This window comes from Puma concolor, chromosome B3 (assembly GCF_028749965.1).
Source record: "Puma concolor isolate L17-30 chromosome B3, mPumCon1.1.hap2, whole genome shotgun sequence".
Taxonomy (NCBI): Eukaryota; Metazoa; Chordata; class Mammalia; order Carnivora; family Felidae; genus Puma; species Puma concolor.
The window spans coordinates 29,907,959-29,935,169 of NC_141672.1; the positions used below are offsets into that span (position 1 = coordinate 29,907,959).

Consider the following 27,211-nt stretch of genomic DNA (forward strand, 5'->3'; position numbering starts at 1 on the left):
CCCAATAATTTTTTTAATGGAGGAGGAATTTTAATGTTACAAGTGAAGTATTACCTATAAAAACTTAATGTAGTGGTTCTCAAAGTGAGGTCCCCAAAATCTTTTCGTGAGATCCTGAAGTACTTTCTTTTCCAACTATATATCTGTGTGTGAAAATATGTATCAAAACGACATATTCCAATAGATTGAATCTAGATGCAAATTTGAGAATCTAGTTTTCTATTAAGCCAGATATTAGCCAAATTTGAGAATCTAGTTTTCTATTAAGCTAGATATTAGGGAGATTTGCAGAAATGTGAAACAGTGCCACCCTTCTCACAAAATCGTTTCATTTTGATATAGTTATTTTCCATTAAATGCCATTTACATTAACATATAAATGCATTTATTATTATTTTTCAATGAATTAAATATTTTTAAAAGTTCTTAGTTTTAATATCTAATATAGTAAAATTATCAATAGATATAACTGACACAAAAATGCTTTGGAGTCCTCAGTGTAATTGGGTCCTGTGACCAAAAATTTTGAGAACCGTTGATTAAAACAGTATGCTTCAGGGGCGCCTGGGTGGCTCAGTCGGTTAAGCGGCCGACTTTGGCTCAGGTCATGATCTCGCAGTCCGTGAGTTCGAGCCCCACGTCGGGCTCTGTACTGACAGCTCAGACCCTGGAGCCTGTTTCAGATTCTGTGTCTCCCTCTCTCTGACCCTCCCTTGTTCATGCTCTGTCTCTCCCTGTCTCAAAAATAAATAAAACGTTAAAAAAAAAACAAAAACAAAAAAAACCAGTATGCTTCATCAGTTAAAGTAATATACTAAGTTTACTTGTAATTGCGTACTAACATTATATTTTAAAATGCTAGTGTTATTTTCAGTTAAAATCAGTTGCTGGAATCTAAGCCAATTCATCAGTCCTTTGATTTGTAATTAAAATCTTAATTCTCTAGTTATGTAGAATACATACAGAAAGCTAAAATGGACCTTCTGTTGGATAGATTCTGGATTTCATTACCTTCAAATTTGGGAGATTTGAGGGGCTGGATACAGGATTTATGCTTATCTAATCTAATCTAATTCAATTCTGAATCTAATTCAATTCACTGCTAAATGAGATGGAAGGACTTCATTCCATTGGTTTAAGGTTATAATCCTGAACCAGGAAGTGGGCTGGTATGTACAAATCGGATAGACCAAATGGAGAATTGAGCACATGAATGGCTGGAATTGGATGTGTTTACCTCCTGGACCAACATTTTGCTATATTAAGTGATCTGCCAAGTTGTTCTGGGCCCCATTTCTTTCTAAGATAAGGATTGCCATTGTGCTAGAAGTTTTCAGAGGTAGTATTTTAATAATAGGGTTTTTTGTGTTGTCCATTAGAACATGGTGAGGGGGATCATCTCCCCACCCCCTGCCCTACCAACACCAAGCAGCTCTTAGACACCAGCGTAGTGTTTGAGAATTCATCAGATTCCAGTTTCATGCTTCAGTCCTATAAGACTTTCCTCTCACCCCCTACTTCAGATGCCAGTCACAAGCCCCAGGCTGTTAACCTGTGTTTTTGAGTAACCAGTTACAGATTGGAGATCCAATGATCTCCTTAGAGATTGGCTAGAGCTGCCCACAGAACTCAAGGGGACACTTACATTTAATAGTTGATGAAAGGACATGATAAAGGGTATGAATCAACAGTGAGATAAAGAGATATATAGAGTGAGGTTTTGAACAAAGTAGCTTCTGGCCTCATGGAGCTTGGGGACTGGCTTGGTGGCATGTGAAAATGTTCTGGTTACCCAAGTATGGAAGCACTCCAAAAATAAAAGCCAAAAAACTGTCCTTTTGGGTTTTTATGAGGTATCATTACATAGTCATAATTGACTAAGTCATTGGCTGATTCAGTTTCTAGCCCCTCTCCCCTCTCCAGGGGTTGGGAGGTGAGACTGACAGATCCAACCCTTTATTCACATGGTTGGTCCTCCTGGCAACCAGCTGCCATCCTTAGGTGTTTTCCGAGAAAGTTGCCTCCTTTATGAAACAAAAGACGCCTTTATCACTCTCAATACTCAGGAAATTCCAAAGATTTTGGGAGCTGTGAGTTAGGAACTGTGGATGAAGACCAAATATATATGAGAAATATATTGTGGTTATCTGAATGACCAAATCTGTGTTTCTTATAAATCACAGTATCACACAGGCTTTTTTTATTTTGCGTGTAAGCATATAGCCATGGTACAGAAAGTAGGGCTCTTGCTATTTCAGTATTTCTGATCCAGTGGCTTACCTACCATGTAACGTGTATTTTGATGTACAATGTTAATACTAAATTAGAAGTTACTAAATATAGTTTTGTGCACGAATGCACAAAAAAAAAAATAAAATGGGAAAATAATCACAGATACCAATGGCATTTTTAAAATTAAGATTCTATAGGGGTGCCTGGGTGACCCAGTCAGTTGAGCATCTAACTCTTGATTTTGGCTCAGGTCATGATCCCAGGGTCATGGGATCAAGCACTGCATCAGACTCTACTCTGAGTATGGAGCCTAAGATTCATATATATATTCTCTCTCTCTCTCTCTCTCTCCCTCCTTCTCTCTCTCCCTCTCTCTCCCCCCCCTTTCCCTCTCCCCCTTCCTCTGCCTCTCTCCCCTACTCTTGCCCTTTCTCTTTCTCTCTCTTAAAAAAAATATAGGCAAATAAACTTGAAAACATGGATAGAATTGGTAATATTCTTGGGTTGTATAAATGACCAAAACTAACTCCAAAGAAACAAAATATAAAAAGACCAACTCCTGTAGAAGAAATATCGTAATATGTAAAAGTTACCTACCTCCCTTTTTCTACTTTCCAACCCTAACATACCAAGGGAACTATTAATATATATATATTTTTAAAGTGTACTCATTTATTTTGAGAGAGAGAGAGAGAGAGAGAGTATGTCATGCTTTATTTGTTCATCAGTGCCTTCCAAATTCATTTTATAAACTTAGAAATTTCTTTTTATATGTGTAGCATTCTAAAACTTGACAGCATAAGAGAAGGAAACTACAAACTAAATTATTGTATAGATATTAACACAAAACTTTTGACAAAATATTAACAGACAGAATCCAGCAACCTAATTTAAAGTAGGGCACCTGGCTGGCCAAGTCCAGTTGAACATCCAACTCTTGGTTTTGGCTCAGGTCATGATCTCACAGTTCGTGGGTTTGAGCCCTGCCATCAGGCTCTGTGCTGACAGCGTGGAGCCTGCTTGGGATTCTGTCTCTCCCTCTCTCTGCCCCTTCCCTGCTCTCTCTCACATACTCTCTCTCAAAATAAATAAACTTTTTTAAAAAAAGAATAATTTATACCCTCACTCATCATTATCTAAAGATAAAGACTAGGGAGTAAATGTTTTTTATATCAGAATGGGACAGCCCCTTACATACACACAGAGACTTCCTACTGCTTTTCCTTTGGCTAGGATTGAATTAAACTTCCATGCTATAGTTGCAAGGAAAGCCAAGAAAGCAATTATTTGCTATTTTCAGCCTGTACCAAGGAGTTAGGCTCTTTTGGCAGGGGAAATCCGTTGAAAGACTGGCTGACATGTAGGCAACTAACAATGTCAGTCACTGTCATTATATCTATACTTCTTAAATATCTATCCTCTGCCTTTTTGTTCTTTCTCCTACTGCTACTGTTTAATCGAGTCCTCAGCTTTTTTTTCTCCCTAGACCATTATAGTTCTCTTGACTGTTTTTCTTGTGGCTAATCCCTTTCAAACTATTCTCTTAAGGCTGTAATAGTGATCTTCTTAAATTGCAGATATGACTATGTCACTTGCCTGCTTTCTGTCCTTCATTGGCTCTGTAATAAATTTTAGAGAGGCATCTAGAGCATATGCTTTCTTTTTTTTTTTCAATACATGAAGTTTATTGTCAAATTGGTTTCCATACAACACCCAGTGCTCATCCCAAAAGGTGCCCTCCTCAATACCCATCACCTCCCCTCCCCTCCCTCCCACCCCCCATCTACCCTTAGTTTGTTCTCAGTTTTTAAGAGTCTCTTATGCTTTGGCTGTCTCCCACTCTAACCTCTTTTTTTTTTCTTCCCCTCCCCCATGGGTTTCTGTTAAGTTTCTCAGGATCCACCTAAGAGTGAACACATATGGTATCTGTCTTTCTCTGTATGGCTTATTTCACTTAGCATCACACTCTCCAGTTCCATCCACGTTGCTACAAAGGGCCATATTTCATTCTTTCTCACTGCCACGTAGTACTCCATTGTGTATATAAACCACAATTTCTTTATCCATTTAGAGCATATGCTTTCAGGCCAAACTACCCAAGTTTGTATTGGTGCTATGCCAGTTATTATTAACTGTGACCATAATCAAATTACTTAAACTTTCTCCACCTCTGTTTCTTCAGCTGTAAAATGAGAAATAGTACTTATCTAATATAGGTGTTCTGAGAAATAAATGAGCAAATACGGTACATGAAAAACACAACACTGCTGGCACATAGTATACAATAAATTTTGGTGCTGCTGTTATTGTTATTTGTTAGATGCCAACTGAATACTGGAGTTCTAAATCTGCATTTCTTATTTCTTGGGTTTTTTCCTTAATTGAATTTTTAACACTGTAAGTTAAATATCTTCTCTTGAATAGGAGTCAGAAGCTTTTGATAGATGTTTGATGCCTGAGGACTTAATGCATTGGTCGCAGCAATCTCTTACAGCTTTAAAAATTCTATTTATCCCAAGGGATGGGACTTTTATTGCTACTTATAATTTTATTGTCTGAATGTGACAATCTTCTGCATATGCAATAATGTTTCATTTCATAGCTGCCTCACACTGTAATTTTTTGGAAGATGCTCCAGTTGATTGGTAGTGATCCAAACGTAAGGTTCACATATATGGTACCAATGAAATAAATCAATCGAAGTGACCAGTTGGTTAATAGATAGATACATTGTATTCATTTCTTAGTTCTCTAGCTTGCTAACAGTGACAACTATACATCATAATCTGGTTTTCTGTTTGAAACATTAAAAATTTGGGTGTGCCTCGCTGGCTCAATCAGAGGAGCATGGGACTCTTTATCTCAGGGTCGTGGGTTCAAGCTCCCGGTTGGGTGTAGAGATTACTGAAACATTAAAAATTTGGGAAAAATGTTTCTTGTTTCAGATAACTTTTTAACATAAACTGTGAAATGTTATTGGTTTATGAATCCCAAGCATTTCAGTTACTCATGATTTGCTGTGCATTTTGAAAGGAAGTGTTAGCTCTATTCAGAATCTCTTAAGAGCTGATGATTTTGTTTATGACATAATATGATGCAGTGAGATTTCTGTTACATGATAGTGCTAGTGAATAGTTGGTGATATCTGATTATTTGAAGCCAACACTGAATTCCTGTGGTCTAGATTTAGAGGATTGTCTTCTTTTTCTTTCTTTCTTTTTTTTTAATTTTTTAAAAGTTTATTTATTTTTGAGAGAGAGAGACAGAGTATTAGCAGGGGAGAGAGAGAGAGCGAGACACAGAGTCCGAAGCAGGCTCCAGGCTCTGAGCTGTCAGCACAGAGCCTGACATGGGGCTCAAACTCACAAACCACGAGATTATGACCTGAGCTGGAGTTGGACTCTTAACTGACTGAGCCACCCAGGCGCCCCTAGAGGATTGTGTTCTTAAGGACTACATTATGATTTTATAACCATGATATGTGAATTAAAATTTTATTAAAATGGTGTTGAATTTAATTTAAACTTAAAATTTTTCATTGAAGTAATATGTGCTTGTGGTGAGAAAACAACACCTTCTCTACCACTAATCCCACTTCCCAGGGACATTTAACCATTTTTATTTCTGCTTCTATAATTGGTAATATTTTACCTTCTTTAGATAATATCATTTTAGTGTCTGTTCTTAACTTACCAGTTTTATCATTGGTTCTCCACTGTAAAGGTGACAAAGGATCATTTAACCCACATATCCTGTCCTTCCATCTTCTCTTTGTCTCTTCTCCACCCAGACTTTTGGAATTATTATTTTTGGTTTTTCTATTAGTTTCCTATACTCATAAATTTTTTCTTCTTTAATTTTAGATGGTATGTCTCGATTCTCTACCATATAAAATAAAAATACTAAAACCCCTCTCTTCAAACTTATGTCAACTGTGCTTTTCTTTTTAGTATTATAAGGTCAGTAACATTTACATTTTGTCCTACAACCATAAATTGTCCCCCTTTCTTTTTTTCTTTTCTTTCCTTTTTCTTTCCTTTTTTTTCTTTTCTTTTCTTTTTTTTTTTAGTAAGGGAATGAGAGAGAGAGAGAAGCAGGGCTAATGCTCACTTGACGCAGGGCTCATGCTCACCCGAAGTGGGGCTCTTGCTCACCTATTGGGGGGGCTCAAACTCAAGAACCATGAGATCATGACCTGAACCAAAGTCTGATGCTTAACCGACTGAGCCACCCAGGTGCCCCTGTCCCCCTTTCTTTGTCAAGTTTAGTGTAAGAGGTTTCAGTATAATGATTCTTAATTGTTTAATGTAGAGCTAAGTAATGTGTTACATTTTCTTCTCTATGAGTCTAGTAATTCATTAATTCATTTAAAAGTTATTCAATTTACTGAATGCCTGCTGTTTGCCGGACAGTGTTCTAGGCATGGGTAGTATAGCAAACAAAACAGACAAAATTCCTGCACAGTGTATACATTCTAGTTGGTTTTAACAATGAAAAAATAAAAATGTATGAAGTACCTGGTATATCAAAAGGGTTCTAGGTTTGAAGGAAGTGCATGGTGATAAGGATAGTGAAATTTAAAATAAGATGGTTGGGGGAGCCTTCACTGCAAAAGTGACTTTTCAGTGAAGACTCAAAGAAAGTAAGAGGCAGATTGTAGACAGAAAGGGCAACAAGTGCAAAGGGTCTAGGGCAGGAGAATGGTATGTTGGAGACACAGCAAGGAAGCCAGTGTATTTAGAGCAGGTAGTACAAGTAGAGGTAAGATCAGCTAAGTAGCAGAGTGCCTGATCATGCATGTAGTTTAATACTTTTCACACTGGTCAGATCTATCATCTATATTTTTACTACAAATATCTTATAATACTTCTTATACTATCCTAAATGAAATATATACATAGTATAACCTACTTATGCTTACATAATTAAATATATAAAGAAGAAACAAAAAAACGTTAATAAAATTAAACCAGTGTGTGAGTGCTTGGACATAATTACCCTAGAAGACCTAAAGTAGTAAACCTTTACCTTAGAATCACTGTGGATGAGAGCTGCAAATGTAGACTGATACGATATATTGATAACTCATATACCACAAGTGGATTGTAAGTGGTGATGTTATTTTCTGAAATGGTGAACAGCTTTTGGTAAAATTCTTATCAAAGTAAAATTCTTTCCTCGATTGACATAGCAATTGCAATTATGCAAAAAATATTGTGTATATATGTAAAATGGAGTTAGATTTAAATAATTACAAATAAGTTTTTATCCATTCACTTAAAATGGATACTAATGCCCAGTAGCACAGTCAGATGTCATACAGGAAGCAGGGTATCATCTGTGCACAATACCTATGAGTAATTTTCCAAGTCACTGTTACCAAAAATGCCTCCATATATTTCCTGAACACACCCCTTTGAAAAAACCAGTGGTATAGAGTCTTATAAGACCATTTTAAGGACTTTGGCTTTTATTTAGAGTGAAATGAGAAGCCACTGGAGAAATTTGAGCAGAGGAGTGACATTATATAACTTAGATTGTAAAAGGATTACTCTGACTCTTGTGCTAAGAATCTACTGTAGAGAAGAGCAAGGGTGAAAGCAGAGAGACCAGTTAAGTGGCTGTTATGAAAATCCAGACCTGAAAGATGATGATGGCTTACATCAGGGTGATAGTACTGAAAGTGGTGAGAAGGGATTAGATTCTGCATGTATTTTGTAGATAGGGCTGGTAGTATTTGTTGATTTATTAAATTTGTGAAGTGTTGACAAAGAGAAAGAGAAATCAAAGATAGTGTCAAGGTGTTTTTTCTTTTTTAAGTTTGTTTGTTTATTTTGAGAGAGAGAGAGAGAGCATTCACACAGGAGGGGCAGAGAGAGAATCCCAAGTGAGCTCCCACTGTTAGCAAGGAGCCTCACTCAGGGCTTGAACTCACGAACTGTGGGATCATGACCTGACCTGAAATCAGAAATCCAATGCTTAACTGACTGAGCCACCCAGGCATCCCTAGTGCCAACGTTTTTGATCTGAGCAATTGGAAGGGTAGAGTTGCCATATTATTTTAGGAAAGACGTGGTTAGAAGAATAGATTGATGAATGAAGGATAACATCAGGCATTTAGTTTTGATTCTGTTATTGGTGTCTTTTTCAAAATTTCATTTTCTGCTTATTGCTGTTATAGAAATACAATTGACTTTTTAAAAAATTGAAATATAATGGACATATAACATTTATTAGTTTCAGATGTACAACATAATGATTCAATATTTGTATATACTGTGAAATGATACAATTGGCTTTTGTATGTTGAAATTATATCTACAATCCTTCTAAACTCATCTATTAATTCTAATAATTTATTTGTATATTCCTTTGGGTTTTTTACTAATACAGTTATATTATCTCTGAATAATTATTGTTGTATTTCTTATATATACTTAAAAGTTTTTTTGTCCCTTTGTTTCATTGGTCAGGGACTGATATATAACTCTGAGTAGAATTGGTAATAACAAGAATTCTTACCTCATTCCCAATCTTGCCACAGTTTATCAGATTAAACAAGTTCCCTTCTGTTCTTGGTTAAAAAATAGTTTAAATTATGAGTGGAAACTAGGTTTTATCAGAAGTGTATTCTGTACCTATAGAGATTATATAATCTTTATCTTTAATTCTGTTGGGTAGTAAATTATACTTAGTAGATTTTTTGAATAGTTAACCTTACATTCCTGGAATAAGCTCAACTTGATCATTAGAGGTACTCAATCAAGTTGAGTTTACTGAGTATATTTCTGGATTCTCTTTGCTAATACTTTGTTCAAAAATTTCACATCTATACTTTTGCTCCTGAATGGATTGTAATTTTTCTTTCTCATAATGTCCTTGTCTGGTTTTATATTAAGAGAAGCTGGATTACAGTTTTAAGAAGGCTCTGTCTACTTCGGGTTTACTTCTACTTTTAGGGAATTCTTTTTGGCATTTGAATTGAGATACTTTGGTGTTCACTGGTGTTAATCTAGTTGGTCTGGAACTCTAATTCTTCACTCTTCAGCAAATTGAAAATGCCAAAAATTCATTCTGTGTAACATGTTCCTCTGTTTCATGTAATTAAAAAAAAAATGTTTTTAATGTTTTGTTTATTTTTGTGAGAGAGAGAGACACAGAGTGTGAGTCAGAAAAAGGCAGAGAGAGAAGGAGACACAGAATTCGAAGCAGGCTCCAAGCTCTGAGCTGTCAGCACAGAGCCAGATGCAGAGCTCTAACCCATGAACCCTGAGATCATGACCTGAGCTGGTCAGACGCTTAACCGACTGAACCACCCAGGCGCCCCTGTTTCCTATAATTTTTGTGGGTTGGTTCTTAAAGGCTTGATCAGATTTAGCTTAGATTGTGTTTGTTTGCTTGCTTGCTTGCTTGCTTGCTTGTTTTTCCAGGAATACTGCATTGGTGTTGTGGGCTATGATCAGGAGACGCACAATAGCTGATTATCTTTTTGTGATATCAGTAGCCATTCATGATCATTGCCTGGGATTATTAAATCATTAAGTTGCAAAATGGTGATACTTTAATTCTGTCATCCTTTCTTTACTTATCAGCTATAATATTTTTATAAAGCAAAATCCCCCATATCTACTCTTTGGTTAGCAGTACAATAGTGTTACTAGGAAAGTCAGGGTAATTTCATTTATGAAGGAAATATTGAGCTCTGAGGAAGAATGCCCCCCACCCACTTCAACCATAAACAACATTGCCAAAATGGATGATATTCCTATTTGATCAACCTCTCTTTCTTCCTTTTTTTTTTTTTTAAAGTAGACTAGCATTAAGTTAATGTATGTAAGACCAGTAAACTATAAACCATTATTTGAATAGCAAAGTTGCAGAGGTAATGTGAGATAGTAAACAGAAGATAGTGAGATAGTTGAAAGAAGAAAGATCTAGAAGTGAAAAGATCAAAGTTCTATTCCTGGCTCTGTTAATTTACTAGTTATATGACTTTGTGTAAATCACTTAACTTTTTTGACACTCTGTGCCACATTTGAAAGGTAAAGTTTCTGAATCTCTTTAAGTTCTTTTCAGCTTTAAACTTCTGTGATTAGATTTAATGCATATATTTAGGTCAGATGACTTGTTCAAATGTAATTGTACTCCAAAATTATATGTAAAAGTAACCCATTTTAATTTGACTTAACTACTCTCCTTTGATTAAAGGCCTGAAACAAGTTTTGATATCATGTTCTACACATCTACATCCTATATTTGCTATATAATACTGGACATGTATACCTGATAATGTGCCTTACACTTTCTTGTAAATTAATCATTATGTTACTTTTTGCTAATGTTGGGAAGTGTTGACTACGTAGTCTTTCACATCAGAACTCTGCATTTCTTCTCATAGCTAACATTACCAAAAATAAGGGGGGAAATCTATTTGAATAATTTTTTCAAGAAAAGGAAAAATGACCTAATTCATCCAAGAATGAAATTCCACATACTAGTTTTTCTAAAGTACATTTTTGTGAATAAAAGTCCCTTACTCAGAAGGAGTTTGGAAAAGGCATACAGACAAAAGAAGTCCCAGTGTCAAATATTTTAGCCATTAAAACACAAGTCAGCTGCAATTCTTCAGTGAGATAGTGTCTCAGAAAAGAAAAGAGACCTCTTTAATAATGTTTTTTTCAATGGGCATGTTTTTCTCATAGTCTAGTAAAGCACAACACTGATTTCCATCTCCACATTTCCAAAATAGATTTTGCAGCTAAGAGTCATTCCATATATGAGATATTTTTGTTCTCTCCTTTCCATTAAGTCTCCCTGCCCCCCCCCCCTTTTTTTTTACCGGGATAAATACCCATAAGAGATCAGTTGAAGTCACCACAATGATAGAATAAAATCCTCTGGAAACACTTGGAAACCTATATTCATATCTCAGCGACCATAAAACCCTACTTTGTCATTTTATTATTAATAAAAAATGGAGGGGCGCCTGGGTGGCGCAGTCGGTTAAGCGTCGACTTCAGCCAGGTCATGATCTCGCGGTCCGTGAGTTCGAGCCCCACGTCAGGCTCTGGGCTGATGGCTCGGAGCCTGGAGCCTGTTTCCGATTCTGTGTCTCCCTCTCTCTCTGCCCCTCCCCCGTTCATGCTCTGTCTCTCTCTGTCCCAAAAATAAATAAAAACGTTGAAAAAAAAAATTAAAAAAAAAAATGGAAACAGGGATTAAGTGACTTGGATATAGTATTAGGAATGAGTCCTAATAAAGAAAAAGAAAGAAAACACAGATATATAATACTAGAGATAAGAAAGTGAGGAGACCCAATCACAGATTTAAGTTATGTGAACATTATATAGTTTATGGTGATAAATTTGAAATTTTAGATTAAGAATGTTCTAGGAAGGGGGCGCTGGGTGTCTCAGTAGGTTAAGTGTCCAACTTTGGCTCAGGTCATGATCTCACAGTTTGTGGGTTGGAGCCCCACATCAGGCTCTCTACTGTCAGCACAGGGTCTGCGTCAGGTCTCTCCTCTTTTCTCTCTGCCCCTCCCTCCTCTTCTTTTAAAAAAAGAATGTTCTAGGAAAACATATATTACTAAAATTAATTAAAGTAGAAAATGAAAAGTTGAATAGGCCTGTAACCATGAAGGAAATAGTGTTTTTAAAACCCAAAACTATCTCCCCAAAAAGATTATAGATGGTTACACAGGTTGATTCTTTCAAAACCTCAAAGAATAATTCTTCTGCTCTTTAACTATACCAGAGCATATGGGGGTTGGGGGAGAAAAGAATGGTTTCCAGATTTTTTTATGGCATTAACAGAATCCTGATATAACAAAGATAGCTAAAAGAAAAAGAAAACCACAGACCAGTTCCACTTATAAATATGGATAAAAAAGTAGGCAGAAAAATAGAACAAGTAGGATCTAAAAGTATAATAAAGACCAAAGTAGGGTTTAACTTAAGAATCCACAAATAATTCAGTATTAGGAAATTTGATATAGTTCATCACATTGATGAACCTAAGAAAAGGACTTCATCATTGAATGGAAGCAAAGTTGAATGATACACACTTGTGGATTTCAGAACTTAGTACAAATCTATAGTGATCAAAACAATGTCATACTGACATAAGGATAGATGTATAAAACAATGTAATAGAATTGAGAGTACAGAAATAAACCTATACATCTGTGGCCAATTGATTTTTGAGAAGGGTACCAAGACCATTCAATGGGGAAAGAATGGTCTCTTCAACAAATGGTGATGGAACAACTTGATTTCTACATTGAAAAAAAATGAAGCCAGACCTCTACCTTACACTATGTACAGAAAATTAACTTAAAATTGAATATAAGAATATAAGAATAGGGGCACCTGGGCAGCTCAGTTGGTTAAGCGTCCAACTTCAGCTCAGGTAATGATCTCACTGTTCCTGGGTTCTAGTCCTGCATCGGGCTCTGTGCTGATAGCTCAGAGCCTGGAGCCTGCTTCGGATTCTGTGTCTCCCTCTCTGTCTGTCCCTCCCCCACTTGGTGCTGTCTGTTTGTCTCTCTCTCACTCTCTCTCTCTCTCTCTCGCCCCCCCCTCAAAAATAAATAAACATTAAAAAAAAATTTTAAGGAATATAAGACTATTAAGTCTTATAAACCATAAAATTCGTAGAAGAAAACTTAGTGGTAAATTATCATGACCTTGGATCTGGCAATAGATTCTTAGAAAAGACATCAAAACCATGAGCAGCAAAAGAAAAAATAGATAAACTGGACTTAATTAAAATGTAAAATTTTTGTGCACTAAGGAAGTTATCAAGAAGATTAAAAAACTGCAGAATGGGAGAAAATATTTGGGAATCACATGTTTGATAAGAGTCTAGTATTTAGAATATATAAAAGAACATGATTTAAAAATAGGCAAAGGATTGGAATAGAAATTTCTCCTAAGAAGATGTACAGATGGCCAACAAGTACATGAAAAGATACTCAACATCATTAGGTATTAGGGAAATACATATCAAAACCACAATGAAATGCCACATCACACCCACTTGGATGGTTCTCCTTTAAAAAAAAAAAAAGGAAAATAAGTTTTGGTAAGGATGTGGGGAAACCAGAATCCTTATACGTTACTAGTGGGAAAGTAAAATGGTTCAATTTCTGTGGATGGTAGTTTGGTGGTTCGTCAAAAAGCTAAACACAGAGTTATCATAGGACTCAGCAATTCTGCTGCTAGGTATATACCCTCAAAGAAGTGAAAATTCAAATAAATACGTGTACATTCATTCTTGTTTATACCACCACTATTCATAAAGTCAAAAGGTAGAAACAGCCCACATATCCCTCAGTGGAAGAATGGATATACAAACTATGGTACATACATACAGTGGAATATTGTATGTATCAGCTATAAAAAGTAATGAAGTTCTCCTATATACTACGATGTGTGAACCTCAAAAATAACTTGCTAAGTGAAATACTCCAGACACAAAAGATCACATATTGTATGATTTCGTTTATATGAAATATCCAGATTAGGTAAATCCATACAGACAGAATGCAGGTTATAGGTTGCTAAGGGGCTTCGGGAAAGTGCTGCTACAGGTAGTAGATGCTTAATGTGTACAGGTTTTTCTTTTGGTTTTTCTTTTAGAATTAGATAAAGGCGGTGATTGCACAACACTGAATGTACTAAGTGCCACTGAATTATTCACTTTGAAATGGTTATGTGATGTGGATTACATCTCAATTTTTTTTTACAGTTTAAAATATTATTCAATCCCAATAAATCTTCTTAGCAAAATAGGAATAGAATAATACATTCTTTAAATGAGTAAAAAACTGTCCCAGGGTCATACATGGTGAAATATTTCCATTGAATTTGGGAGGATGATGAGGTTGCTCTTTTTTTTTCTTTTCTTCTTTTTTTCTTTTTCTTTTCTTTTTTTCTTTTTAGAGAGAGTGAGTAGGGGAGGGGCAGAGGGAGAGAAAGAATCTTAAGCAGGCTCCATGTCTAGCGTGGAGCCTGATGTAGGGCTCAATCTCACAACCATGAGATCATGACCTGAGCTGAAATCAAGAGTCAGAAGCTTAACCAACTGAGCCAACCAGGCACCCCAAGGTTGCTCTTAGATAGGACTGTTATTCAACACTGATTTAGAAAAGGTGATAAGTACCTTTGGATAAGAAAATAAAAGTTACAGGGGCGCCTGGGTGGCTCAGTCGGTTAAGCGTCCGACTTCAGCTCAGGTCACGATCTCGCGGTCCGTGAGTTCGAGCCCCGCGTCGGGCTCTGGGCTGATGGCTCAGAGCCTGGAGCCTGCTTCCGATTCTGTGTCTCCCTTTCTCTCTGCCCCTGCCCCGTTCATGCTGTGTCTCTCTCTGTCTCAAAAATAAATAAAACGTTAAAAAAAAATTAAAAAAAAAAAGAAAAGTTATAAAAGTGGGAAATCAAGACTTTTTGTGTCTTATTTGTTTCTGCAGATGTTATCTTTGAAAAACCAAGAGAATCAACCAAAAAACTGCTTAAAATTATAGGAAACTCCAGTATTTTGGCTACTTACAAGATATACTGAAACCAATAGATAGCAAAAACAGTTTTGTTGAAAAATATGACAGGTGTTTTCATTCTTGCAAAAAGTGTATTAAGCTAACATAGAAATATTCCCAATACAAATATCTAGAAATGCTGAATACATTTATAAACAACCTTTTTCTCTTAAAACACATCTGAGCTTTCAATAAAGACCGATCTCTCCAGTTACTAGAAATTAAGAGGGAATTTGCAAACACAGCAGTAATTATGCTGGCATGGTACAACCTAGGAGGTAGAAGATTTGTGAGCTAGAGCCTTTGGTTTTAACATTCATTCTAAAAGTCCTGGACTTATAAAAACCAGAGCATCAGAACTGAGAACCCAGCATAGAACCAGAAACTTCAGTGGGCTTTATAATCAGTGAAATAGAGAACTAAGAGAAGAAGCAAAAAACAAAACAAAAAAATTAAAAAGCAGAATCTTGCCTCTGCTCAGATCCTGGGTGAAAAAAAGGAGTCTCTAAGGAAAAATTGAAACTGTGGATTTGGACTTCAGATGCTAAAACCTGCATGGTGTAAGAATCCTCAAATTAATTACAATAGGTCTTAGGCTACTGATACACCTGGGGTATCTTTTAGAAGCAAATATAAAACCACTCCATATTCCAGAATGCATGAATTTCCCTCAGTGAAATTGAGCTTCAGTGAGGATGAACTTACAGTTTAAAAAGTAAGTTATAAATCATATATGGAAATGATCAGCAGATATAATAAGGATTATACAATAAAGGACAAGATTAGCTCTGTAAGAACTTGAATTGAAGACTATAGAGGACACTATAAAATATGGATATATAAAATCATTAGAGACATACAAAAATTCAAACCATAAGAAAAAAATAAGACATGAAAAAAAGGAATTAAATCTGACAAAGAATCAAATCTGAGCTTCTTAAAATGAAAAATACTGTTACTGAGATTGTATTTGGTGGATAGATTCAATAGTGCATTAGACCTAGCTGAAAAGAGAATTGGCAAACTGGAAGGTAGATTTAATAAAGTTACCCAGAATGCAGCACAAGATGATAAAGAGAAAATATGAAAAAGAGATGAGGAAACATGGATGAACAAATTAAAAAGGCCAGTAGAACTTCCAGGCCTAATGGGAGCTACAGGAGGAGAGAGGAAGATGAATTCATTTAAAGCAGTATTTGAATCCTCAGATTGAAGAAGCAAATAAGATAGATTAAATATAGTCTGATATATTTTTGTTCAATTGATTTTTGACAAGGGTGCAGAGTCCACTCAAGGGGGAAAGAATTGTCATCCATGCATCCATTGGGACAGCTGGATTTTCACATTAAAAAAAATTTTTTATGTTTATTTATTTCTGAGACAGAGACAGAGCATGAGTGGGGAGGGGCAGAGAGAGAGGGAGACACAGAATCAGAAGCAGGCTCCAGGCTCTGAGCTGTCAGCACAGAGCCCGACGCAGGGCTCGAACTCACAAACTGTGAGATCATGACCTGAGCCGAAGTCGGTCACTCAACCAACTGAGCCACCCAGGCGCCCTAGGATTTTCACATTTAAAAGAATGAAGTTAGAGCTCTACCTTAAACCATGTAAAAAATTAACTTACTGAATCAATGATCTAAATATAAGAGTAATAACCATAAAATTCATAGAAGAAAGCACAGGGGTAAATCTTCATGATTTTATTTTTTTTTTTTTATTTAAAAAAAAATTTTTTTTTCAACGTTTATTTATTTTTGGGACAGAGAGAGACAGAGCATGAATGGGGGAGGGGCAGAGAGAGAGGGAGACACAGAATCGGAAACAGACTCCAGGCTCTGAGCCATCAGCCCAGAGCCCGACGCGGGGCTCGAACTCACGGACTGCGAGATCGTGACCTGACTGAAGTCGGACGCTTAACCGACTGCGCCACCCAGCCGCCCCAAATCTTCATGATTTTAAATATGGTAGCAGAGTCTTAAATAGGACATCAAGAGTATGAACAATAAAAGAAAAAATAGATATATTGAACTTCATCAAAATTTGAAAGTTTTGCACAAAGGATGTTTTCAAGAAAGTGAAAAGACAATATACAGAATAGGAGAAAGTATTTGGAAATCATGTATTTGATAAAGGCTTAATACCCAGAATATAATGAGAACTCTTACAACTCAACAATTTAAAGGCATACAACCCGATTAGAAAATGAGCAAAGGAATGAAAATACAACAGTTCAAAACCTTTGGGGTGCAACAAAACTTTCCTAAGAAGGGAAGTGTATAGCAGTACAGGCCCGCCTCAGGAAGCAAGAAAAATCTCAAATAAACAACCTAACCCTACACCTAAAGGAGCTAGAAAGAGAACAACAAACAAAGCCTAAAGCCATCAGAAGGAAGGAAATAATAAAAGATTAGAGCAAAAATATATAGAAACTAATAAAACAATAGATCAATGAAACCAGGAGTACTGGTTCTCTGAAAAAAATCAACAAAATTGATAAACCTTGAGAGAGAGGGAGAGAGATAATCCTGAGCAGGCACTGCAGGGCTCGATCTCACCAACTGTGAGATCATGACCTGAGCCAAAATCAAGAGTTGGACACTTAAACAGCTGAGCCACCCAGGCACCCCCTCTAGCCAGACATACCAAAAAGAAAAGAGAAAGGACCAAAATAAGTAAAATCACAAATGAGAGAGAAGAAATAACAACCAATACCACAGAAATAAAATTATAAGAGAATATTTTGAAAAACTATATGCCAACAAATTCGAAGACCTAGAAGAAATGTATTAACTCCTATAAACATATAAATTACCAGAACTGAAACAGAAAGTAAACTTGAACAAGCTGATAACCAGCAAAGGAATTGAATTAGTAATAAAAAAAACTCCCAACAAACAAAAGTCCAGGACCAGATGGCTTCACAGGTGAATTCTACCAAACATTTAAAGAAGAGTTAATACCTTTTCTTCTCAAACTATTCCAAAAAATAGAAAAGAAAGGAAATTTTCTAAATTCATTCAGTGAGGCCAGCATTACCCCAATACCAAAACCAGATAAAGACACCATTAAAAAAGAGAACTACAAGCCAATGTCCCTGATGAACATAGATGCAAAAATTGTCAATAAAATACTAGCAAACTGAAGCCAACAATACATTAAAAATATTCAGCCTAATCAAGTGAGATTTTTTTCCCTAGGTTGCAAGTGTGGTTCAGTATTCACAAATCAATCAACATGATATATCACATCAATAAGAGAAAGATAAAAAAGAGAGAGATAAAAACTTTGATCATTCCCATAAATGCAGAAAAAGCATTTGACAAAGTACGACATCCATACATGATAACTACCATCAACAAAGCAAGTTTAGAGGCAACATACCTCAGCATAAAAAAGGCCAAGTATCAAATATGGAAAACCCAAAGCTAGCATCATAGTCAATGGTGAAAAACTGAGAACTTTCCTCCTACAGTCAGGAACAAGGCAGGGATGTGCACTCTCACCACTTTTATTCAACATAGTGCTAAAAGTGATAGCCACAGTAATCAGACTACAAAAAGAAAAGGCATCCAAATTGGCAAGGAAGAAGTAAAACTTTCACTCTTTGCAGATGACATGATACTATATATAGAAATGCCTAAAGATTCCACTAAAAAACTACTAGAACTGATAAACAAATTCAGTAAAGTCTCAGGATACAAAATCAGTGTACAGAAATCTGTTGCATTTCTGTACTCCAATAATGAAGCGGCAGGAAGAAAACCTAAGGAATCAGTCCTATTTATAGTTGCACCAAAAGCAATAGGATACCTAGGAATAAACCTAACCAAAGAGGTGAAAGACCTGTACTCTGAAAACTATAAAACACTGATGAAAGAAATTGAAGATGACACAAACAGATGGAAAGACATCCCATGCTCATAGGTTGGAATAACAAATATTGCTAAAATGTCTATACCACCCAAGGCAACCTACACATTTAATGGAATCCCTCTCAAAATACTAACAACTTTTTTCACAGAGCTTAGAACAAGCTATTCTAAAATCTGTATGGAACCACAGAAGACCCTGCATAGCCATAGCAACCTTATGAAAGAAAAAGCTGAAGGCATCACAATTCTGAATTTCAAGTTATATTACAAAGCTGTAGTAATCAATATACTATGGTACTGACACAAAAATAGACACATAGATCAATGGGACAGAATAGAAGACCCAAGAATGAACCCACAACTATGTAGTCAATTAATCTTCAGCAAATCCAGAAAGACTATCCAGTGGGGAAAAGACAGTCTCTTCAACAAATGGTGTTGGGAAAACTGGACAGCTACCTGCAAAAGAATGAAACTGAACCACTTTCTTACACCATACACAACAACAAATTCAAAATGGATTAAAGACCTGAGTGTAAGATGTAAAATCATAAAAATCCTAGAAGAGAACACTGGCAGTAAATTTCTTTGATGTTGACCATAGCATATTCTTTCTAGGTACGTCTTCTGAGGCGAGGGAAACAAAAGCAAAAGTGAACTGTTGGGACTACATCAAAATAAATGTCTTCTGCACAGCAAAGGAAACAATCAACAGAACTAAAAGGCAACCTATGGAATGGGAGAAGATATTTGTAAATAGCATATCTGATAAAGGGTTAGTATCCAAAATCTAAAAAGAACTTATAAAACTCAACACCTGGGGCGCCTGCGTGGCGCAGTCGGTTAAGCGTCCGACTTCAGCCAGGTCATGATCTCGCGGTCCGTGAGTTCGAGCCCCGCGTCAGGCTCTGGGCTGATGGCTCAGACCCTGGAGCCTGTTTCCGATTCTGTGTCTCCCTCTCTCTCTGCCCCTCCCCCGTTCATGCTCTGTCTCTCTCTGTCCCAAAAAAAATAAATAAACGTTGAAAAAAAAAAAAATAAAACTCAACACCCCAAAAATGAATAATTAAAAATGGGCAGAAGAGATAAATAGACATTTTTCCAAAGAAGACATACAGATGGCCAACAGACACATGAAAAGATGGTCAACCTCACTTATCATCAGGGAAATGCAAATCAAAACTACAGTGAGATAACACCTCACAACTGTCAGAATGGCTAAAATCAAGAACACAAGAAACAACAGGTGTTGGCAAGGATGTGAAGAAAAGGGAACCTTCTTGCACTGTTGGGAATGCAAACTAATGCAGTCACTCTGGAAAACAGAGTGGAGATTCCTCAGGAAGTTAAAAATAGAATTACCCTACAATCCAGCAATTGCACTACTAGGTGTTTACCCAAAGAATGCAAAAATATTAGTTCGGAGAGATACATGTACTCCGGTGTTTATAGCAGCTTTATCTACAATATCTAAATTATGGAAACAGCCCACTGTTCATCGATTGACAAATGGATAAAGATGTGGTGTATATATGCAATAGAATATTACTTAGCCATAAAAAAGAATAAGATCTTGCTATTTGCAAGGACGTGGATAGAGCTAAAGAGTAGTATTAATGCTAAGCAAAGTAAGTCAGAAAAAGGACAAATACCGTATGATTTCACTCGTGTAATTTAAGAAACAAATGAGCAAAGGGGAAAAAAAAGAGGCAGATGAAGAAACAGACTCTTAAATATAGAGAACAAACTAATGGTTACCAGAAGGGAGGTGGGTGGGGGGTGGGTTAAATAGATGACAGAGATGAAAGAGTGTACTTGTTTGTGATGAGCATTGGGTGGTGTATAGAAATGTTCAATCACTATATTGTACATCTGAAACTAATATTACACTCCTAACTGGAATTTAAATAAAACTTAAAAAGTATATAAATAGGCCAATTTTTAAAAAATGAGCAAAGGATATGAATTGGTATTTCTCCAAAGAAGATATACAAATGGCTAATTAGCACACAAAAAGATACAGATACTCAGTATCATTAGTCATTAGGAGCATGCAAATCAAAATCACAAGATACTACTTGTTTAATACTACCTATTAAAGGATGGTATAATTTAAAAAATGATAGAAAATAAAGTGCTGATGAGCATGTAGGGAAATTGAACCCGTCATACACTTTGATGGGAATGTTAAATGGTGCAGTGCTATGGAATATACTTATTAATCTAGAAAGAAATGTACAAGAGTATATTTGAAGGCTACTATAAAACTTCAGAGATATAAAAGACTTGAATAAATAGTGTTAGATGGAATAGGTCAGTATTATAATGTCAGTTTTTCTCAAATTAACTAGTGAACTTAAGGTGATCTTAATTAAAACACCAAAGTTTTTTTTGGACAGGAATTGAACAAAATTATTCCAAAGTTGATACCAAAAATTAAACATAGGAAATAACCAGGAAAATTCTGTGGGAGAAAAATTAGTGAAAGTGACCATGCTAAACCATGTTAAAATGCATTCTTAAATTAACCGTTGATCAAAATAGCATGTTATAGTGCCACAATAGGAAGACACAACAGTAGAACAAAATAGAAAGTCCAGGATAATGTAATTTTAAAAAATATATACTTGGCATTTCAAGTCAGTGATTAAGGGTAAAGAAACAAAAAGAACTTAATATATGTCACAAGGCACTAAGAATGAGCTGCCAGAATTTGTTAAAATGTCAGAACAATGATGCAAATAGTTCAGTTGCTAAGATTTTACTCTTTCCCACTGCTTTATTTTCTTTGCTTATTGGACCACAAAATTAAAATTATGTTTTTGGACTTTGAAAAAGGCCAAATATCAACAGAAAATAAAGCAATCCTTTCTAGAGCTGAATTCAACTAAGGAGGTATTTAAAAGTCCATTCATCATTGTCTTCTAAGCTGAAAAATAGAGCTTTCCAGAATTTGAGTGTAATATACCTATCACTATTGCATCTAACTGAATGATGAAAACAGTCTTCAGTGAGAGAGTACTTTATTATTTCTGAGTGTGAGTCAATCTGAACATCTAGAGCTAGTTCAGAGCCACCAAACATTTGACTTTTCTGATAGCCTATAATTTGGGGGTAAAATTGTTCTAACTTAGTAGAAAAAAGAGGTAAGCAAAGATGACGAAATATGGAATCTGTCTTAAAGTTATCCTTTGTTGAGCCAGACAAAGGTACACATGAAAATTTGCTACCAGCATCCTTTCTTATTGATATGAAACACTATTATGTATTGTTTTTAATGTAGTAGTTTAGAAATTCTCTAAAATTTGAAGCCCTTGTATATACTGAGTATCCATAATGGATTCAGTGATGTTGAGTTTGAGAAAACATTACCACTGTTTCTCATCTATAAAACCAAAGAGTGGAACTAAATGTGGATCTAGGTAGAAAGTGTTTAGAAAATAAAATTTGTAGCCAAAATTTGTTGTACTTGACAATCTAAAATAGAGTATGTAAAGATTTATCTTGTTGGATTTCATATTATTCAGATTTGGCCTAAAGAGGTTAGACTCCTTCAGCTTGGAACTATATATAATACATCATTTGATTCACTAAAAAGTGAGGATTCTTCCTATTTATATAATGTTCACTCAAAATTATAGCTGTTAAAATTCTTCAGACATTTAATTATTTTGGTCTTAGGTAATGATCGTTATGATTGATGCCTCAAGTTACTTGAAGTCAAATAGTTTCCTAAATTGATTGTAATACACTGGTTTTATGCACTTATGCAGTATTGGAAAGATTTGAGTAAAAATGAAAAATTCCATACATATGAGCATTATAAGATGGTTCTTGGTCAGGCTGCTTGGGTTTGAGTATTCACTAGCTCAGTGACCTTGGGCAAGTTACTTAAACTCTATGCCTGTGTTTCCTGGGGTTCTTGTTGTTCTGCTCTTCCATACGTTCCCACTATTTCACCTCTATGCAGGGCCAAATGGTGGGAGATATACAAAGGGGGAAAAAAGCAGAAAGGGTGTTGGTCCCATCTTCCTGGAATCACAGTTTCACTAACCAGGAGGAAAGTTCCCCTCCCTCAGAAGTGTGGCTCTTGCAGGTTTCCATTGCTGCCATCAGCGCCACCACCACAGGATATTTTGGGGAGCTGGGATGTGAGACAACAAAGAATTAAGAGAGATAAATAAAAGGGAGTATGATTCCTATACTCTCTCCTGATCTTAGAGCCACAGCTAGAGTGCTTTTCCCAGAGTTCTTTTTTATTTCCCTCAGAGTTCTTTCTTTGCCACAGCACTCACTTTTGGATTTCTGGCTGTGTTAAGTTCAAACTGGAAGCATCAAAAAAGAGAGGGAGGAAAAAAGGAGGAGGAGAATGGGAGGTAAACTCCCTGCCAGTTCAGAAGTACTTTAGGGTGCCTGGATGGTTCAGTCGGCTAGGCATCTTGAGAGTCTGGCTCTTGATTACAGCTCAGATCATGATCTCACAGTTTTGTGAGTTCAAGCGCTGCATCAGGCTCTGCGCTGACAGCCCAGAGCCTGTGTGGAATTCTCTCTCTCCCTCTCTGCCCCTTCCCAGATCCATGCTTGCTCACTCATTCTCTCTCCCTCTCTCAAAATAAATAAATATTAAAAAATATATATCTGGGGCGCCTGGGTGGCGCAGTCGGTTAAGCGTCCGACTTCAGCCAGGTCACGATCTCGCGGTCCGTGAGTTCGAGCCCCGCGTCAGGCTCTGGGCTAATGGCTCAGAGCCTGGAGCCTGTTTCCGATTCTGTGTCTCCCTCTCTCTCTGCCCCTCCCCCGTTCATGCTCTGTCTCTCTCTGTCCCAAAAATAAATAAACGTTGAAAAAAAAATTTTTTTTTAAAAATATATATCTAAGATCCTGGTATTCTTCTTGAATTTCTTTTCTACTCTTTACAAAAGAGACCTCAGATAGGTGCTCCATGCATTCTGTCCAGGTTTTATGGTTTCATTCAGCGGGTTGGACAGAGAAAAGTGGGTCTACTCAATGTTAACCCAGAACCAGACCATAAATTTCCTTTTAAAAGAGAGCACTTTCAGGGGCGCCAAGGGGGTTCCGTCAGTTGAGTGTCCAACTCTTGATTTTGGCTCAGATCGTGATCCCAGGGTTGTAGGAGCTCATGAGGCTCTGTGCTGAGCATGGAGCCTGCTTAAGATTTCCTCCCTCCCTCCCTCTCTCCCTCCCTCCCTCCCTCCCTCCCTCTCTCTCCCTCCCTCCCTCTCCCTCCCCTGCTTGCAAGGCTCGCACTCCCTCCCTCCCTCCCTCCCTCCCTCCCTCCCTCTCTCTCTCTCTCTGTCACAAAATAAATAAATACATAAATAAGAGTACTTTTGTAATATTCCCACCATCCCTTCTGTTTTCTCTTACCTATTCCCATGCTAAGGTACAGTTTGAATTACATTACTGTAACCTTGCAAAAAAAAGCTTTATTAGCTCTCTATGGACTCTAGGATTAAAGAGAGACTCGGGGCCCATGGGTGGCTTAGTGGGTTAAGCATCCAGCTCTTGATTTTGGCTGCAGTTGTGATCTCAAGGCTTGTGTGAGTTCAAGCCCCACGTCTGTCGGGCTTTGCGTTGACAGTGCAGAGCCTGCTTAGGATTCTCTTTCCCTCTCTCTACGCCTCCCTCACTCACACACACACTCTCTTTATCTCCAAATAAATAAACATTTGTAATAAATAAATAAATAAATAAAAATAAAGACACATTCCAGCATTAAAGTTCCCCAGCTGTATATACCTCATGTTCTAGCCAAACAGGAATACTTGCAGATATATAGTTATGCTTTTCTACACCTATAACTTTTGTTAAATTCTCTTGGCCTGAAATAGTTTTCTAGCCTTTCAATTTTTGCCTCTTCAAATTCTACACATCTTATAAATATTTTTTTAAATGTTTATTCATTTTTGAGAGGGACACAGGGACAGAGACAGAGTGTGAGTGGGGGAGGGGCAGAGAGAGAGGGAAACACAGAATCCCAAGCAGGCTCCTGGCTCTGAGCTGTCAGCACAGATCCCAGCTCACGGCTCAAACTGACAAACCCCTCTACACATCTTTTAAAGCTTAAATGTACTGCCCTCTTAAAATTTGTTTTTTAGTTCTCTGCCCTGCTCTTATATGCTTGCCATAAAAGGAATATGTGATCTCTTCATCCTTTGAGTAACTGTTCTTTTTATTTGTGCCTTTTTCAATATGTGTGTATACATATACATACATGTATTTATATATGTATACATACACAGTTGATTTTAGGATTATTTTTTGTGTTCAGAGACACAGTAACTGTGTCTAGCACAGGCTATTATGTTCAGATCCAATAGATTTAGGTAACATTTAGTGCTTACCATGTACTTTTTCACTTGTCTATAACAGCTCTTTGAGACATTTATTCTAAATCTCATTTATATGAGGACACTGAGGGTTAGAAACATTATCTTAACTCTTCTGTAGTAGTGGTTTCTTACGTGCAGAAATTTTGATATTCAATTTTCTACCAACTGATACTTGCCATATAGTAGCTACTCAATAAGCATAGCAATAACCCTAACTTTTTTCTTCTTTTCTACAGTACCTCGGCCATGTAGAAGTTGATGAGTCAAGAGGAATGCACATCTGTGAAGATGCTGTAAAAAGATTGAAAGCTGTATGTATTTGATGGTTGCCAGGGTTGATCTATATGCTGAAATATTTTTTTTAAAGATTTTGCTCAATAAATTTTAATGATTCGCTATCCAATAACAGTATTTCTTTTAAGGCAAAAGATGTGGGCTCTCTAATAAAGAGCATCTCATGTTGTCATCCAAAGATGTCAATAATAAAGACCAATGTTGCCAATTTAGGCCAGACATTATCCAAAAGTTACTTTTGATTCAGAACCTAAATTAAACAAGTGGTATGAAATCTTACAGATGAATAATGTTCTAAAACCAAGAGAAAACTATTAGAGTTAGTGTCTTAACTGTGATAACTGGGTTTTAATTACTGACTTTAAATTTACTACAATAAACAGCTTTCCAGGAAAAAGTAGAAGATAGAGTTACCTGTGATGATGGCTAGTGAGGTTTACAGTTGGGGGGAGGGCTTACTATTTTGGCTACTACTCCCCAGTTTCCTTCTATATACTCCTTTAACATAAACAGTGTATTTCCCCTGCCTTTTGCACAAACTTGAGCATACTTGAAATGGAGAGGCCTTTTCCAGGATACATAATGTTTTCTTTGCCTATTATACCATAAAACAAATCCCAGGCACAGGCCTGTGTATTTAGTAAAAGGAGAGAATGGATTCAGAATTCATAAAAGTTTGCAGTAAAGTGTTAATATCATATTGTGGATAGATTTGAAGAATGTTTCATAAACTCTGACAATCCTCTTCGCAACCTTCCTTCTCTCCAATGTGTGGCCTTTTACCCTTTTGCTATGAAAGCATTAACCATTACTTTTGCATGCCCTGCCCTAGACAGCATTAAATACTTGTTGCTTTAGGTTTGCTCGTATGGTAGGCTGTCACAAGTCTGGCTACTAGTGAGTGCTTTTTTTTTTATCAATTTGCTTAATAATCAAAACTTTTCTACTTCTTGGTACATCTCATATGACCTCTTCTGTAATCCCTCAATATAAAAGATACAATAAAAAAGAAGCAACCAACTTAGAGAGGTCTATTATATTTTGGAACAAATGTCTGTGAATCTATTGTAGAAGGGAAAGGAGAAAAATAACTGATTATAGTATGCAAAAAACTAAAAATAAACCAATATGTAGACACATGTACATATACACACACATACATAACATTTACCTCAGATTTTGGTCATTTAAATTCTTAAATGATTGAAGCCCTTCCTAGTCTAATCATCATTAATGTTAAAGGGATTATATTCATCTATTATGGTATGTGAAACTATAATTTATAGATTGGTCATGTCCACTTGAGTTTATTCTCCAGTTACATACAGCCTAAGTAATGTAATTTTCCAAGAAACATAAATTCAGTCTCTTCTTTAACAAAATAATTCTAAGTTCACTAGAAGAATAAGTTTAGCTTAGAAAATTTTTAAAGTAATGCAATGATTTGCCCTACTAGTCATTAAAGAATATTTTAAGCATCATAATACTAATGATCGAAAACAATAGACAAATCAGTGAATATATTACGTAGACCTGAAACAAACTACAAATAGTTATTAAATCTTATAACTTATATAACTTACACTTAGAAGGCTAGTCTTTTAATTCAGAGTGTGGCTTCATGTTCACTTTCTAAATAAGGGAAAACTAGGGATGGTTTCAGTTTGTACAGAATATATTAAGAAATGGTATTTAGTTTAATGAGTAGTGAATCCGCTTAAGTGGTTTTTTTGAGAGAGGGTGAGAGAGCTTGAGCAGGGGAGGGTCAGAGAGAGGGGGAGACACAGAATCTAAAGCAGGCTCCAGGCCTGGCTCGATCCCAGGAGACTGTGAGATCATGACCTGAATCGAAGTCGGATACTTAACTAACTGAGCCATCCAGGTGCTCCTTAAGTGTTTTCTTTAAGCCTACTTTTCATTAG

General features: G+C 36.4%; 1 protein-coding gene across 11 annotated transcripts in view; it reads left to right on the forward strand.

Moving 5' to 3' along the window:
• NUMB (NUMB endocytic adaptor protein) overlaps positions 1-27,211 on the forward strand; it is a 204,834-nt gene that overhangs the window by 133,218 nt on the left and 44,405 nt on the right. For all 11 annotated transcript variants that reach the window (XM_086709335.1, XM_086709337.1, XM_086709332.1 and 8 more), the window contains one exon: positions 25,232-25,306. In XM_086709335.1, the coding sequence (XP_086565461.1) occupies positions 25,232-25,306 (75 nt within the window). The remainder of the gene's footprint in view (positions 1-25,231; positions 25,307-27,211) is intronic.